Genomic DNA, 13,628 nt, shown 5'->3' on the forward strand with positions numbered 1-13,628 from the left:
AGTTTAAGTATTTGTCTGTTTTTCAGTTGTACTAACTGTGCTGGCTTGAATTACTGTACTTGGCTGTGGCTTCCTTGGTGTTCCTGAAACAATTTGCATCTTTCTTACACTTGCTGCTTTTCAGTTTCATTCATTGTCTCTTAGTGGTCATTATGAAATTTGGAAGAAAAGGCCCCGATGATCTGTGAACTAGTGTTAGATGTTTGGGACAGACAGAAGTTCTTCCCTGCTGTTGTTTGGGGCAGTGCCTTGCTTTAGGGCTTCTGGCTGTACCTCTGGCAAACGTCCGCAATTCTCAGTCCAAATGCGAACAAAGTTTATATATCACAACACAGGTAGTGAGTCTGGGGAGAGAGGTTTCCCCAGTACGAACCTGTGCATCATGTGGGACAGGGACTATGTCTTTGTCATGCACTGCTTTATCGATTTTATTTATGGAGAGAAGACTCTGGAGAGTCTTTATGAGACTACTTATGGAGAGAGAAGACTCTGCTCCAGTGGACGCTTACATGATGATGTATTTAGGAGATGAAAGCTTTGAGGACTGTTCCTACCAAGTTAAGGACTATTGGTACAGCTGTCTGAGGCTTCTGGGCTTGCCGTTTGGGTTCACCTCACTCGTTCACACAGCACTGTTCTCTTAGCTACGGAGCCAGCCTGGATTATTGTTCTGGAAAACTTTTTAGCTGACTCCACAGATACTCGCCGCATGCTGCCACTACTGTTTTATCTGCTGTCCTGAGGCTTCTCAGAGCAAGTAACCATGTTGTTTGGGGAGGAGGGGACAAAACCAAGCATGTTCTGATCTATGTGGAGTGCCTCGTGCCTCTCCTGCATCCTGCTTCGGCCTATTGCAGCTTCACCAAAGAATTGTCAGGGAAAGAGTGGAAATACAGGCGGCTCTTCCATATCAAGCCAAGGAATACTTTGAGGCCAATTAATTTTTGCAGCAGGATTTTGAAAACTTGCTAGTGAAAAGGGCATCTATGGTACGACACAGCCACGACTGCAGCAGTTGTGACTTCAGCAGTTAGGACTGGGACCAAGGCAAGCCAGGGACAGGTCGATGTTGAAGGAATACAAGCTAACATGCGGCTTTTTGGTATTGGGCTGGTTTTTCATCTTTCTTCCTCCTCTTCTCTCAGAGGCTTGTCAGCGTAGACCTACTGTGCAAGTGATTGTAAGTATTTTGAAAGGCACGTGAGAAGTTTGTGCTTCGAGGTACAAGCCAAGCTTACAGTCGATAGGAGTTAAGAAGAAACTTCACTTGAGAAAATGCTATGCCATAATGTAGACCTTCTGGCACCTTTTTTTTTTTTTTTTGAATCAGCTAGTACTGACTTCTGAGAAAGACAGTATGCAGGACGACTGGGCCCTTTGTCTGATCCAGTATGTCATTTTCTCATCTCTAATTGTAAGCGTCCCCTGGAGCAGAGTCCTCAGATTTGTTTCTAGGATATTGGTAACACATTTTCTACCCCAAGGCAATGTGTTTAGAGAAACAGTTTCTAATTTGGGGGAAACTACTCTTCCTCTGCATGTCATAGTCGTGCTGTCTGCCTTCTCGACAGCTCTCTCTTGCTGTCTGTTTACCTCTTAAAGATGAGTGCCTTTACAGCATTTCATAGCAGAGCTCGAGGTACGCAGTGGTGTAGTGGAGGATCCTATCTGCATGGTATATTTTAAGACAGCTGGTTTTCCATGGTGGTCTGGAGAAGATTGGTCAGGAGGAGATATCTTTAACGTGGTGAATGTCCCTTCTCTAAGATCCCTGGGCTCCTGTAACCATCTCTCCCGACTAGTCCTGCAGCGTGTACTACCACCCATGGGTTATCTGCCCCAGTACAGAGCTGGCAGCACGCTGGAGCCGGAAAAGCTGAAATGGAGCAGCTTTTTGGGGAGGAGGTGATGGGCAGGAAAATGGAAAGTACGATTGTATGTTATATCAGGTGAACATTTGTGGAGACAAAGTATTTGATCTGATAACAGGTTCACTTGAAAGAATCAAGGTTATTTTATGTCAATTTTCTCTTTGCCCTATATAAGATGCATTTAATTATTTCATGCTATCTCCCTCTATTCAAATTAATCTGAGTCTTATATATATTGTTGCTCAAATTAGAATAATTCTTTAATCAGCTGTGTTATGCAAGCCATAGTAGACCAGAATAGGAAAGCTTCTCCTGGCATACTGACGATGCACGTATTTTATTTGTTATTGTAATTTAAAAGTAAAATCAGAAATATTGATTTCTACTTGACTGGAGAGATGATTTAGTTTGAATATCAGACTGATCTTAATCAGGTGAGAATTAATTGAGTTGGAGGTATTAGATATTCAGTGATGTTAACTGAACCATGATCAATCTACAGAGAAGCTTTCTTTTGTACTGTGTTAGAAATATCAAACAGCTTGTACTCTACTATGTAAAACAATCTTCTCGTGTTCATCCTACTACTTCCTCTGGCTCATTAGATGCACCAGTAATCTATCCTCTGCATACTGAATAATCTTCCAAGTAACAAGCTAAGAAATCACAATTTAATACAAAATTAAAAGCACAATAACTTCACCACACAATGTCGCTGATAAAGTTTTGTGTCACTTTAATGATGTTGTACAAATTTTATAAACATAGGTTTTAAAATCTTGTCCTTGTTTATGTTTTAATAGAACTGTTTCTTCCTCCTCCTCCTATCGACCCCCAAATCCCTACTGTGCTTGGAAACCTTTTCTCCACCCAGTGGTAGACCTCAAGGACTGATCCAAACCTTGGATAAAATTATTTCCTTTTTTTGCAAGGGAAAAAAAATACCCCAGGAGTAGAACATAATGCTGGTCTGGATCATGATACAAGCTTTTTTTTATTATTATTTTTTATTTTAAGAGTGTGATAGCAGTATCATAAGTGTTGAGAAAATATAAATGGTGAGATAACACCTCTGTAGGACTTTCTCTTAAGTAGTAAAATTGTAAAGTCTTTAAATAAACTAGAGCCAGACCCGAGAGGATCAATTTATCTTGATAATGGGGAATATTTCGTTTATTTTATGTACAAGAGCATCTGCAAAAGAGATACACAATGATGATTGCTAAGTGGCAGTTCAATGTTGTATTAATTGCACAACACTTTGCAAGATGAGTGAACAGCAAAGTGCTGGGTATTGTTATCAGTCTGCAAAAAAAAAAAAAAAGAACCTTCAAAAATGGCTTTCATATTGTAGTTTATACACTAAAAAAAAATAAAAATCCCTTAGCATTGTTTTATCACCAGTTTCCTTGCTGCTGGTTGTCTGGTGATAACTCACAAATGCTTTTTGTTCTTCTCTTGCTTTGCACGTGGAAGACTTTCATGTTTGCCTAAAGACATAAATACCTGATTTAAAATAAATAAAGCTTAAAGAATCAATGTTATGTAAAAATTCCTTACAAATACAGTCTGTTTGCTGGTTGCTCCCCTTTATTAAATCACAGAAATCAAAACTTTCTGATTTTTTCTAATGATGTGATGGAGCATTATGCTTTTTGTGTTAAGTCTTTTCTTTATGCATTTGTAACCGAAACTTCTGAGCCGTCCGACACACAGATGCTGCCGTTCTGTTTTGCATTCAGCACAGGAAAGAGACCAGCAGCCTACCTGTATGTGAGGGCTGGAGGGGGTGTTGGTAGGCTGCGTAAAGAACCCTTGCGTCCTAAATACGATGCTGTGTTTTTCTTGTCCCCCAGTCTGCAGACACTGAGATGTTGAATTTAACCACGTCTGGTTTAATGGGGTGGAAGAAAATCACTACCTGTATGCCGCAGAATTGTGACCAGTTACGTCAGATGTTGGCTTGGCCCTTCAAGTCAAAATCCTGCAGATTTTTATTTTCATCATGCAGAAGCAAATAATTCTTGAGCCTATAAATAAGTTCTAACAGAAAATGGGCAGTACCCTCCCTTTTATTTCTTATTTCTTTTTTCTTTAAATTTAGAATTGTATGTGGTGGTGGACCTCCACCAACTTCATTGCAACTAATGTGACGGTAATGCATCTGATCTTCCAACGTTTGAAAATCATCTCTTTTAATGTGCTGAATGTTGCATGAGCCTCTCTGCCTGCTTGGATAGATAGGGAAATAATTTATCCAGCCTTTACTCTGAGATAAGTGAACTATTACCCAATTTCACTTCAGTTTCCATCTGTTTCTCATATTACCTTGTAGTCTAGTTAGAAAACAGTTGGAGGGGGAAAGCTATTCAAAATTACAAAGGAAAAACATTCTTTTAAAATCTTGATTATTTTTAGCAAAGATTTATAAGGACTGTAAAGATTTTTGTATGCAAGTTTCTTCACTGTGTCCATCTTCTAGCTATCTAAGAAACTTTAATAAAGAGTATTCTGCAACCTAATGCAGTTCTTAATCAACCATCAAACATACTAAATAACAGCCAGACTTCAAGAGTAGTTCTTGTCTCCAACGTTATTTCTGTAGTTCTGTTCAGAATTTATGAACAGAATAGAATTTTAATAATAATAATAAAACAAAGTTAGCTGAGACAGCTTGAGCAATAGTTGTAGAAGGGTTTTAATGTCGTCTTCTGTTCTCCTGTGACCTTACATGTGCCAGGACCTACAGAGCAGCTGGTCTTCGCTGTGTTTCTGTGCCCTACTTTCTCAAGGAGCTGGAGTTGGGATAACACCGCTCTTCGATCCTGGGCAGTTGGAGGCCTGGAGTCGGCAGCTGATGGGGACGGACTTGGTGGCTTCCCCATGCTTCTCAGTGCCTGAGTGCTCCTGAGTCAGTCTGTGGAAGGGCTCGTCAGTAGAAGGAGGTCCCCACACCTGTCCATAGAAATCACAGGAGCCGAGTGGTCTTCCCGTCACAGCTAGACCACCGTTGCGCCCAGAATGCGTCTTGGATTTGCCTCAGAACAGATCTGTGAGGTTTTCTTTGCAAGAGAGTGTGAATAGAGGGACTCTGGGCTCAAATCAGTGGTGAAGCGTTCGGTGAACAGCTGTATCCTTGAGAAGAGCTGTTTGCCCAGTGTCCATCCCCTTAGACACAGACTGCTGTGCAGAGAAGAGGCTGTGGCTGAGTTGCTTGAACTCCCAGATTCTGCTGGAGGATCTTTCTGCTGTGAACATAGGAGTTGGAGTGCTTGTGCTCCTTCGCATGCATTAAGCGTCTTTGCAGCTCTTCTCTTGCATAGATCACTGCTGGTGTCTGTTTCTAGTCAGTCTCTGGACCTAACCTATGTCAAATACGATGCCATAACTTGTAACTGCTGCAAGGCAAAGAGGGGTCCACAGCCAGTTTCCGCTGTAAGTGCTAGGCACCTGCAGGATCTGTCCTTACCTGTGCACAGAGTGATCAGTGATGGACATATGTAGCTACCAGAGCAGAGCCGTGTCAGGGTTCACTTTGAGGAACTCAAGCTTATGTGTTCCTTCCAGCAAGGCATTTCACTCCATTACTCATTTTATTTAGCTTGTGTTGCCTCTTGTTCTGCTCCTCAGCTAGTGCTGCCTGTCAGGTATGTCAGCTGTGAATAGAGGCCAAGCTGCATTTCAGTTTCCATGTTCAGTGGCTGTCAGTGGTAGGGCAGGTATTTAGGAAGTTAATACCATCACGTGTCCCTTAGAGCATGTCGAGAGGAGGGAGTACTTGCAGCATGCTGGCTGGAGATGCCTGGCTGTTTGAAAGGTGAGCTATGCAAATAATAATACGCTGTTCGTCTGGATTAGTCAAGCAGAAAATAACTCCCAGCAGTGTAGAATGATGTGTATGTTAATTGTTGTTTCTTGATTAAATCAAACACTGTCAACTTTGAGATAATTAGTATTTCAGTTTGTTGTTCTTCCTCATCTCTTTAAAACTGCGGATCAACTTCAGTACCGTAATACTGGGAATAAAAGTTACACCACCTCAGGTCCTAACTCGGGGTAACTCATTGTTCCTTTGAAACATATTTTGTTTCTTTGTTGTTGCAGCCTGCATTGAACTTGCAGGCTGACCCAAATTCGTATCTAGTTTCACCGCTACCTGAGGTTCCCTTGTGGCAAGGAGAAGGGCATTTCCCCACACGAGCCTGAGAGTCATGGCAAGCTACTTGCTAAAGTTGTAAAGGTGGGATTGTGTGCACGATTATTCAAAGATCAATTCTGCTCTGAGAGCCATTGTTCTTTGTATCACAGGCGGTATCAGGAAACGGGCTCGCTTGGAGCTCAAGGCTGGGGTCCCCAGAGCCCCCATTTCTGCTCGTAGCTGTCAAAATGTTCAACTACAATGGGTCTGTAATCAGATCCTGTGTACCCGCTCCTTTTGTGGCGTGTCGCTGTGCGCCCTGAAGGTCTGGTCTACAATGCAGGCATTGCCCGAGTGAGGAATGTGTGGTGATGGTCAGATTATGGAGACGGAGATGAATTGGTCTGAGATGATATCTGGAGCTATTGTGTGCCATTGGTGAGATGATTCTCCAGGCCAGTAGTTGTGATATAGTGTGCTGATCAACAGCGAGATGCTTTGTTTCATGAAAGTGTTGTGAGCAAGACAGAGCACAATTAAAATTAAAACAATGTTCTCCAGGCTCCTGTAAGGTTTCTGATAAACACATAACTAAACCTGTCTTGCACCGCAGTCCTTACATGGCTGTCAAAGGGTTTTTAAAGTGCTGGAAATGAGAGAGGGATCATTTAAGTTCTGTGTGCTCGTATGAGGATGCCTGATACCTTTCAACCTGCTCCTTTTTTTCCTCCGCCGTTAAGCATCAGCGCTGCTGAAGCTGGATAGCTGGAAGCAGTTTTATCACTTCGTCGCAGCGCTTTCTACTTGCCTGACCGTGCACCGCGAGCGGGGCCTTCTGGAGCGGGGGAACGCTTGCAGCTGCAGCTCAGGTTTTGTTCACGGGGACATCACGCCTTGAGCCAATCAAGGCTGCTGAGCTAACAAGTGAGAGGGACCTCCTGTTGTCTTCGGTGGTTTTTTACTTCACAGCTTCCAGAAGGAATGATTACTACAGAAAAACAGCACAGCACTTAAGGAAGCGCCTGTAGAGAGCAGAAATCAAGCTGGTCACTAGCTGAACCATGATCTTTCAGACTTCTGATGTTTTTTGCAGAGAAACAAAGGCCATTTTTAGAAATGTGATAATAGGTATGATTTTTCTGAGGTGCTGATGTAGGGACATTCAATGTTAAACACTCCAGGAAACAACAGAAAAAATGTTAGTCACCTTTAGAAGTCAAAGAAACATTTTGATAACCTAAAGCATGCTCCCCATACTGTTCTGAGCTTACGCTGCTTCATAAGCTTTAGTTGTTGAGAAGTGTCCTCAAACTTGTATGTGTATATTGGGGTGATTTGGGATCTAAAACATATACCAAAGGAGGTCAGACTTTGTTCTTGGCATGGTCACTGGTTGATCTCGGACAACTGGCTTTCTCTCTCTGCTTTTCTTTTCCACCTGATGATTACAAACGTAGGCTCCTTTGAACGAAACAGTCTGAAATCTTCTGGTAGGAGTAACAGCTCACTCTTACCTAGTTTATTATTTAGTGAAACATCTGTACGGGGTGTTGCTAACAATGAGGCATAATTTGAGTTACTCCCAGATGAAAAACAGCCGTAACCATGACTTTCCTCCCCCCTCCAGCCCCCCAAACTATCTGTGTTTCAGCATCTCACTGACTTGTTCGGGAAGTCTCGAGGCCCTCAGACCGTGTACTTCCACTTCACTGAGCACAAGGATGCCAGAGTGTTTCTCGTGGGAGGAGGCAGATGATTGCCTTTCCTCCCTTTTATATCCTTTTGTTCTGAAATGCCACAGACCGTGATCCCAGCCATGTTGAAGATCGTCAGTATTTTCACAGGCAATGCTCCTTTCATGTCCCTTTGGACTTGGAAGAATCTCTGGGGTGCAGAACACCCAAAGGCCCCAAAACACAGCACAGAAGCCAGCAGCCGTGCTTGGAGAACTTGCCATAAAGGATAGCCTGGCACTCCTGGCTGGTAAGCTGCTGGCTGTCCCCTTGTGCTCCCAGGAGAAGAGGTTTTTTGGAACCTCCAGGAGAGAATCAGGACCCGTCTTATCTGTTATCCCGAGGAGGTGACTGCCAGTGGCATTCCTTTGCGATATTAGTTGCTGTCAACATTTCTGTGCTCTTAATTTGTAAATACAAATGTGCTTCAAATATTTCAAAAGCTTTCCTTGTAGAGGAAACAATAACAACGCTTTGCCTAGTTGGTCATGCTTCTCTTTGCTTTGCTGTGATAGCCCTGACTAGGCATGATGAAAAGTTGGGGTAAGAATTACAGATTTGCTGCAAGAACAGCTTCAGAAATCTGTTGGTATTAACAACAGCAGTTTTGTGTGTGAATGTATTATATAATATGAGGGGAGAATCCTAATTGAAATCTGTTGCTAAACAAGTGAAAAGGACCCCTCACAAACAGCATGAGGTTCCAGGCCAATGATGCTTGTATTAAACATAAAACAGGTCTGGTTTGTGAGTCCCTCCACTGCTGTAGAATAGCATACACACACGAGGAGTTTATAAATATTTTTTGTATTTACAGATATTATGTATAAATAAAACAACTGTGAAAGCTGAAATAATGGCAAATATTTACATACTATGTTTTCTTACCAATTGCCATTTTTTCTTTTTTTTTTTCTCCATAGCGTTTACTAAATGCTGTAAAGAAACCGGTTTTCTCATGGTAGTGAAGTGTCGGAAAGAGAACACAGCACTGAAGGACTGCCTGGTTGGCTAGTAAGTCCCTGGGGAGCTTGTTTTGCTACATGTTTGTGGCTGTACTAATCTAAAATTAAGTACTAAATCTGCTCAAAAGGGTTTTGCTTGTGAGCTGGGTGGAAATTTCCTGAAAATTGCATCTTTGCTTTCGAAGAAAATGGGGTGGTCTGGGCTCCACTTGAGAAGACGTTATTTCACTAATAAAACTGTTCTGTGGCTAGAAAGACTTCATCATTTCAGTTGTAATGGAGCCAGCATTTCAGCTCATGTGAAAGTAGCCCTGTATGCACCCTGCTGAATCGCCTGTGCGGGGGTAGGGGGGAGCAGTAGGAGCACCTTTGTATTCTGTCCATGTTCCCTTGTTGAGACAGAAAAAAATCATTCTGACTTTCCTTCTTGAACTGACTTTCAATATTTAGTCTTTGCTCTGAAAGTGTCCTGCTGCTGCCGTGAACAGCACTAGGAGATTAAGGTATTAGAAGGGCTGACCTGATGCCACAGGGGATGGAAATGTCTCATTTCGAGGTCCTAATTTACCCCCACTGCCACCGGCCTGAAGTGATTGTTGAATTTCTTAGTTTGAGGGTTGCTGTTTTTTTAGCTTGATGTTGGTGGAGGTGGTTTGGTTTTGGGTGGAATGGGGGTCCTGCCCTGTTAAACGGGAGTTTCATGTGAAATGCCTTTAAAGCAGGGGCAGTTGGTCTCAGGTAGTTGGGAACTGATAGAAAAATCTGTACAGCTAGGCCAGTGTTCAAGCCAAACTGCAGCAAGAACGTCCTGGAGTTGCTCAGTTTTATTGGTCTATACATCCAGGTGGTAAATTCTGCCTTTTTAAAAAACAAAACAACAGCGCAAAAACCAAACCTGCACTGTGGAAAAATATTTAGTGCTTGAATAATTGTATTTAAAGCTACAGGTAAAACAAATTAAATGTAATGATCCAAGGCTTAAAGGTGTTCCCATGACATCCAGAGTAGTTGTTCAGGTATGAAAATACCAGTGTTATCCAGTAGCTCCTCATACTGAGGAAGCTAACTGCAAGTAATAAGGAATAATATGGCTTTAGTCAAACATTAGAAGTGTTTCCCTTTACTTTATGGTTTCGGTGCATAAGCATGAAAAGGACTACGCCTCAAGAGACAGCTCTGTTAGAAGAGAATGCAGACCAGCTCAGTATTTAGGCTTCAGGAAGATAAGTTTCACTGCTTCTGTGCTTCCTAAAAAAGAAAAACAAACAACAAAACACACTATTGAAAGCAGACAAATTTCTGTGCAGGTGAAAGGAATATCAGTTTGGAGCGCTGTTCATGTAGGATCTGTTCCATATTCCAAGCTATAAAACAGTATTTTGTTTGTCTTGTAGCTATTCTGATCCATCATTCTATGAAGAATGCAAAACAGAATATCTGAAGCAAAGAGAAGAATACAGAGCAACTGGAATTAAGAAAAAGAAACAGAAGATTACTTCAAATATATAATTAAAATTAAAAATGAACTTTCCAAATTTTATATCCAACTTAACTTGATTTAAACATTTCTTATAAATCATCAGTACTCGTCTGTGTGGAATTTAGCTGAAATTCCCTAAATGAGATGTAAATAAAATCTCTGAACGTGCAAGGTCTACATTTTTTATTTTCTGTAATAAAAGCTATCAAGCATGTTCTCGTGGTTTGCAAGAGAAATTACAAAGGTCCCCTCTGGAGCTGAGACATTGTTACAAGCTTTAAATTCTGAAGGGCTGGTTTTTATATTATCTACTTGTATGTGACAGGCTACATAAAAACTTCAGGGTGAATAATTTAAGCTGTATGAAGTGATTTTAAATGGGGTATATAGTGAAGTTGGTGTATTTTCTCATCTGAGTTGAGGGTATAGAAAAGCATTCTTGGTGTTCTTGTAAGAAGGGCAGCAAACGCAGAAGGGAAAAGCCTCATGGACCAATTTGCTTCACCATTTTCATGAAAATGTTGAGTTATGCAAGCACCTGATACAAAGTGCTTAAGTTAACATTGCAGTTTAGTCCTTGTCTTTTATTGGGGTAATAATAATAATATTGCTTCCACTATTAGATAGCGGAGTGTCTGGAGGATTGGGGAATGCTGAGAAACAAAGACTGATAAACATACAGCATTCTGGCTTGTCAGGCAAGCTTAAGTGGCACTCAGCTCTACAGCCAGCCAACACAGAAGGGGCTCTGTGGACTACAGTGGGTTCTGTGGACTATAGTTTCTTACACATGTACTTGCTCTTGGCATCTTAGTTCAAGCACCTTGGAAAACAAACAAAAAAGTGCATTTCAAATCAATTAGTTGTAATTAATTTTTTCCCCCATCAGATGAATCATAAGATAGATGTAAATAAATAAGGGTCAGCATATCTCAACAGCAGCAACTGTTCTGTTACTCCGCTGTGAAGGGAGGCCTGCTACACTTACAGGCTCTCCGTCCAGAGGTTTGTGTTCATCATTTCTGGCAAAAGCCCGGACAGAAATGCTTTGGGCCGGGGTAAGCATTCTCGTAGAGGCAGTGCCCTGTGTTGCCAGGGGTACGCAGGTGCCAGCACCCTGCTCTCCTGGTGCTCACTCAGGCTTGTACCACTGCTGGTCAATACAGACAGGAACAGCAGCAGTGTGGGTGTTCCTTCTTCTCTTGCTTAGCAGGAAGCAGGTGAGGAGGAACCTCAGTGCAGTGACTGGTACAGCGCAGTGACTGGTACAGCTGGTAGAATTTACACCGATAACGAAGTCCTGTTTAACCTGCTAGTATTACTCCCTACCCTTTTATACATGCTTCGTATGCATGACTGAAACCACCCTTGCTTGCTTGCCAAGCAAACTCTCCTGACAAGCCTGAAATTGCACCAAGTCATGCCATAAACCACTCACTTTTCTTTACCTACATAGTTGCACGTGTAAGAACTGGGTTCTCACACCTCTGCCTTTGTTTGCTGTGGCATTTAGAGCTGGGCTCTGCCCTTAGCTCTGGCATCAGCATCCTCTGTAACACACCCACGGCCTTAATTTGATGTTTCCTAGTTTTGAATTCTTGATTTCACACCTTCTGTATTCTTAATGTCTTGTGCAGTATCTTGTATTTTAATTGCATTTACATCTTTTATTTAAAATCAAAATGAAAGAATGAGAACTCTGAAGTGTCAAACTCTTATTAGTAAATGCTTTGAGTTTTGCTTTCATTGCAGCTGCTGCTTCTTTCTCCTCAGGTTAGCAGGAAGCAGCCCTAGATTCTCATGAAGATAATAAAGCATCACTAGTACTGATAAAGCAGTAACGTAGTGAAGTGCATTCCTCCTCCTACTGCTCCTCAAGCAGGGCCTGCAAGATTGTGTTCTGTTTACAGGTCCACAAAAATGTTCAAATACATTTGAAATAAGCGCTCCATCTAGTTAGAGTAGCAGTAAGCATCTGGTTATTTGCCATGCCTCTCCCCTGGATCAAACTCCCTGCTCAAAACACCCTCATCACAGCAGTTACTGCACCTCGCACTGCCTTGCTGTTCAGAACACTGCATCTTTCATCTCAAAGTACAACGCAATGAATTCTGCTCTGCTAAAGAGAACAGACTGAGGGACACCAATTTCAGCTCACGTCACAACACTTATTATAGACGAGAATTTTACAAAAGTGGTTCAGCTGCTTACAGGACTTGAGAATATGCAACAAAATTAAAGTGAGGGCTTACCTTTAGTGCTGATAATAATAATAAATACTTTTGTCCATTGTGCCACGTTCATACAACTGCAAGTTGCATACTCCTTCCCCTACAAAGAGGAAGGAAAGTCTGACCCATTAAAAAAAATATATAAAATCTTATTTCGGTAGCTGTGCTACACAAAGGAACAAGGAAACACCTTACCTTTTTTCCCACCATTCTTGTTCACACAACCTGCCCAAAGAGCAGAAAAAAATGCAGGCGAGTTGTTCAGCTACTGAAGCTCTTCACTAGGCCACAACATCATTATAAAGACAGGTGTCTGAGCACAGGATCCTCCAAGTCTACTGCAAAGTTTTTTTTACGCTTACATGGGCCTGTGTAAAATTCTTTGCCATGGCTATTGTTTTCCCGTACCTCCACCATATGTCTGGTACAGCTCTCATCTTCCAGCTGTAAAAATTTGACTGCACATTACAGCTAATTTGGGAGCTTGGTTTTCTTCCCTATGTATATATTTTCACATAGGGGGAAACTCATCAGCTGAAAACCCATAAAAGTGGCAGGAAGACTTTCAAGATTTTAAAAATGCTTAAAATTAATCAAAGTTACAGTGGAAGTTTACATTGTGCTACTAGGTTAGTCCAAGTCTCCAAACATCCAAATACATATTCATCAGCTTGCCATATGCTCACTTAAAAGTGCAAAGCAACAACCTCATCCTGCCCAAAAGCTGTCATTCATTGCTGTTGAATCAAATTAGTGCTTTCTTAAATTAAGAATCATCAAAACTATGGGTTAGGTGAAGTTTTAAGAAGTTCAAAGCTCACATTCAAGTGATTTTTTTGAAAGTTTTGGGCCTTACCTTTATGCAATGTCACTGCTTTATGTAATAAATGCACACAAAGCGCCACAGCCCCTTTACTACAGCTACTTCTGCATTAATTTGCTGTCACTACGATGAAAATGGAAGAAGTACCTTAAGCCACTAGTGGCATGGATTTAAATGACTTTTCCATCTTGAGTCAAAATTTGATTGCATGCTTCAGACCAACAGATGTTTCACAAGCCAGCCAGCTCCCAAATGGCTTCAGATCTGGGGACTTCCTTTTCAAACGTTACAGTTTGGCCACAGCAATGAGTGACTGGATTGGAAATGCTGCCTACAGCAAGCCCTCCGTGATGCTGCCCGCCTCGCTCAGATGTCAGCACTTCTGAA

At 41.8% G+C, this 13,628-nt stretch overlaps 1 protein-coding gene across 1 annotated transcript in view; it reads left to right on the forward strand.

Annotated features, from left to right (window-relative positions):
* The window catches only part of CMC1 (C-X9-C motif containing 1), a 40,756-nt gene extending 30,394 nt beyond the window's left edge, over positions 1 to 10,362 (forward strand). Inside the window, exons 3-4 of the mRNA XM_035317348.1 lie at positions 8,666 to 8,756; positions 10,102 to 10,362. Coding sequence (XP_035173239.1) covers positions 8,666 to 8,756; positions 10,102 to 10,216 — 206 coding nt within the window. The 3' untranslated portion in view covers positions 10,217 to 10,362. The remainder of the gene's footprint in view (positions 1 to 8,665; positions 8,757 to 10,101) is intronic.
* Positions 10,363 to 13,628: the final 3,266 nt, after the last annotated feature.

This window comes from Oxyura jamaicensis, chromosome 2 (assembly GCF_011077185.1).
Source record: "Oxyura jamaicensis isolate SHBP4307 breed ruddy duck chromosome 2, BPBGC_Ojam_1.0, whole genome shotgun sequence".
Lineage (NCBI taxonomy): Eukaryota > Metazoa > Chordata > Aves > Anseriformes > Anatidae > Oxyura > Oxyura jamaicensis.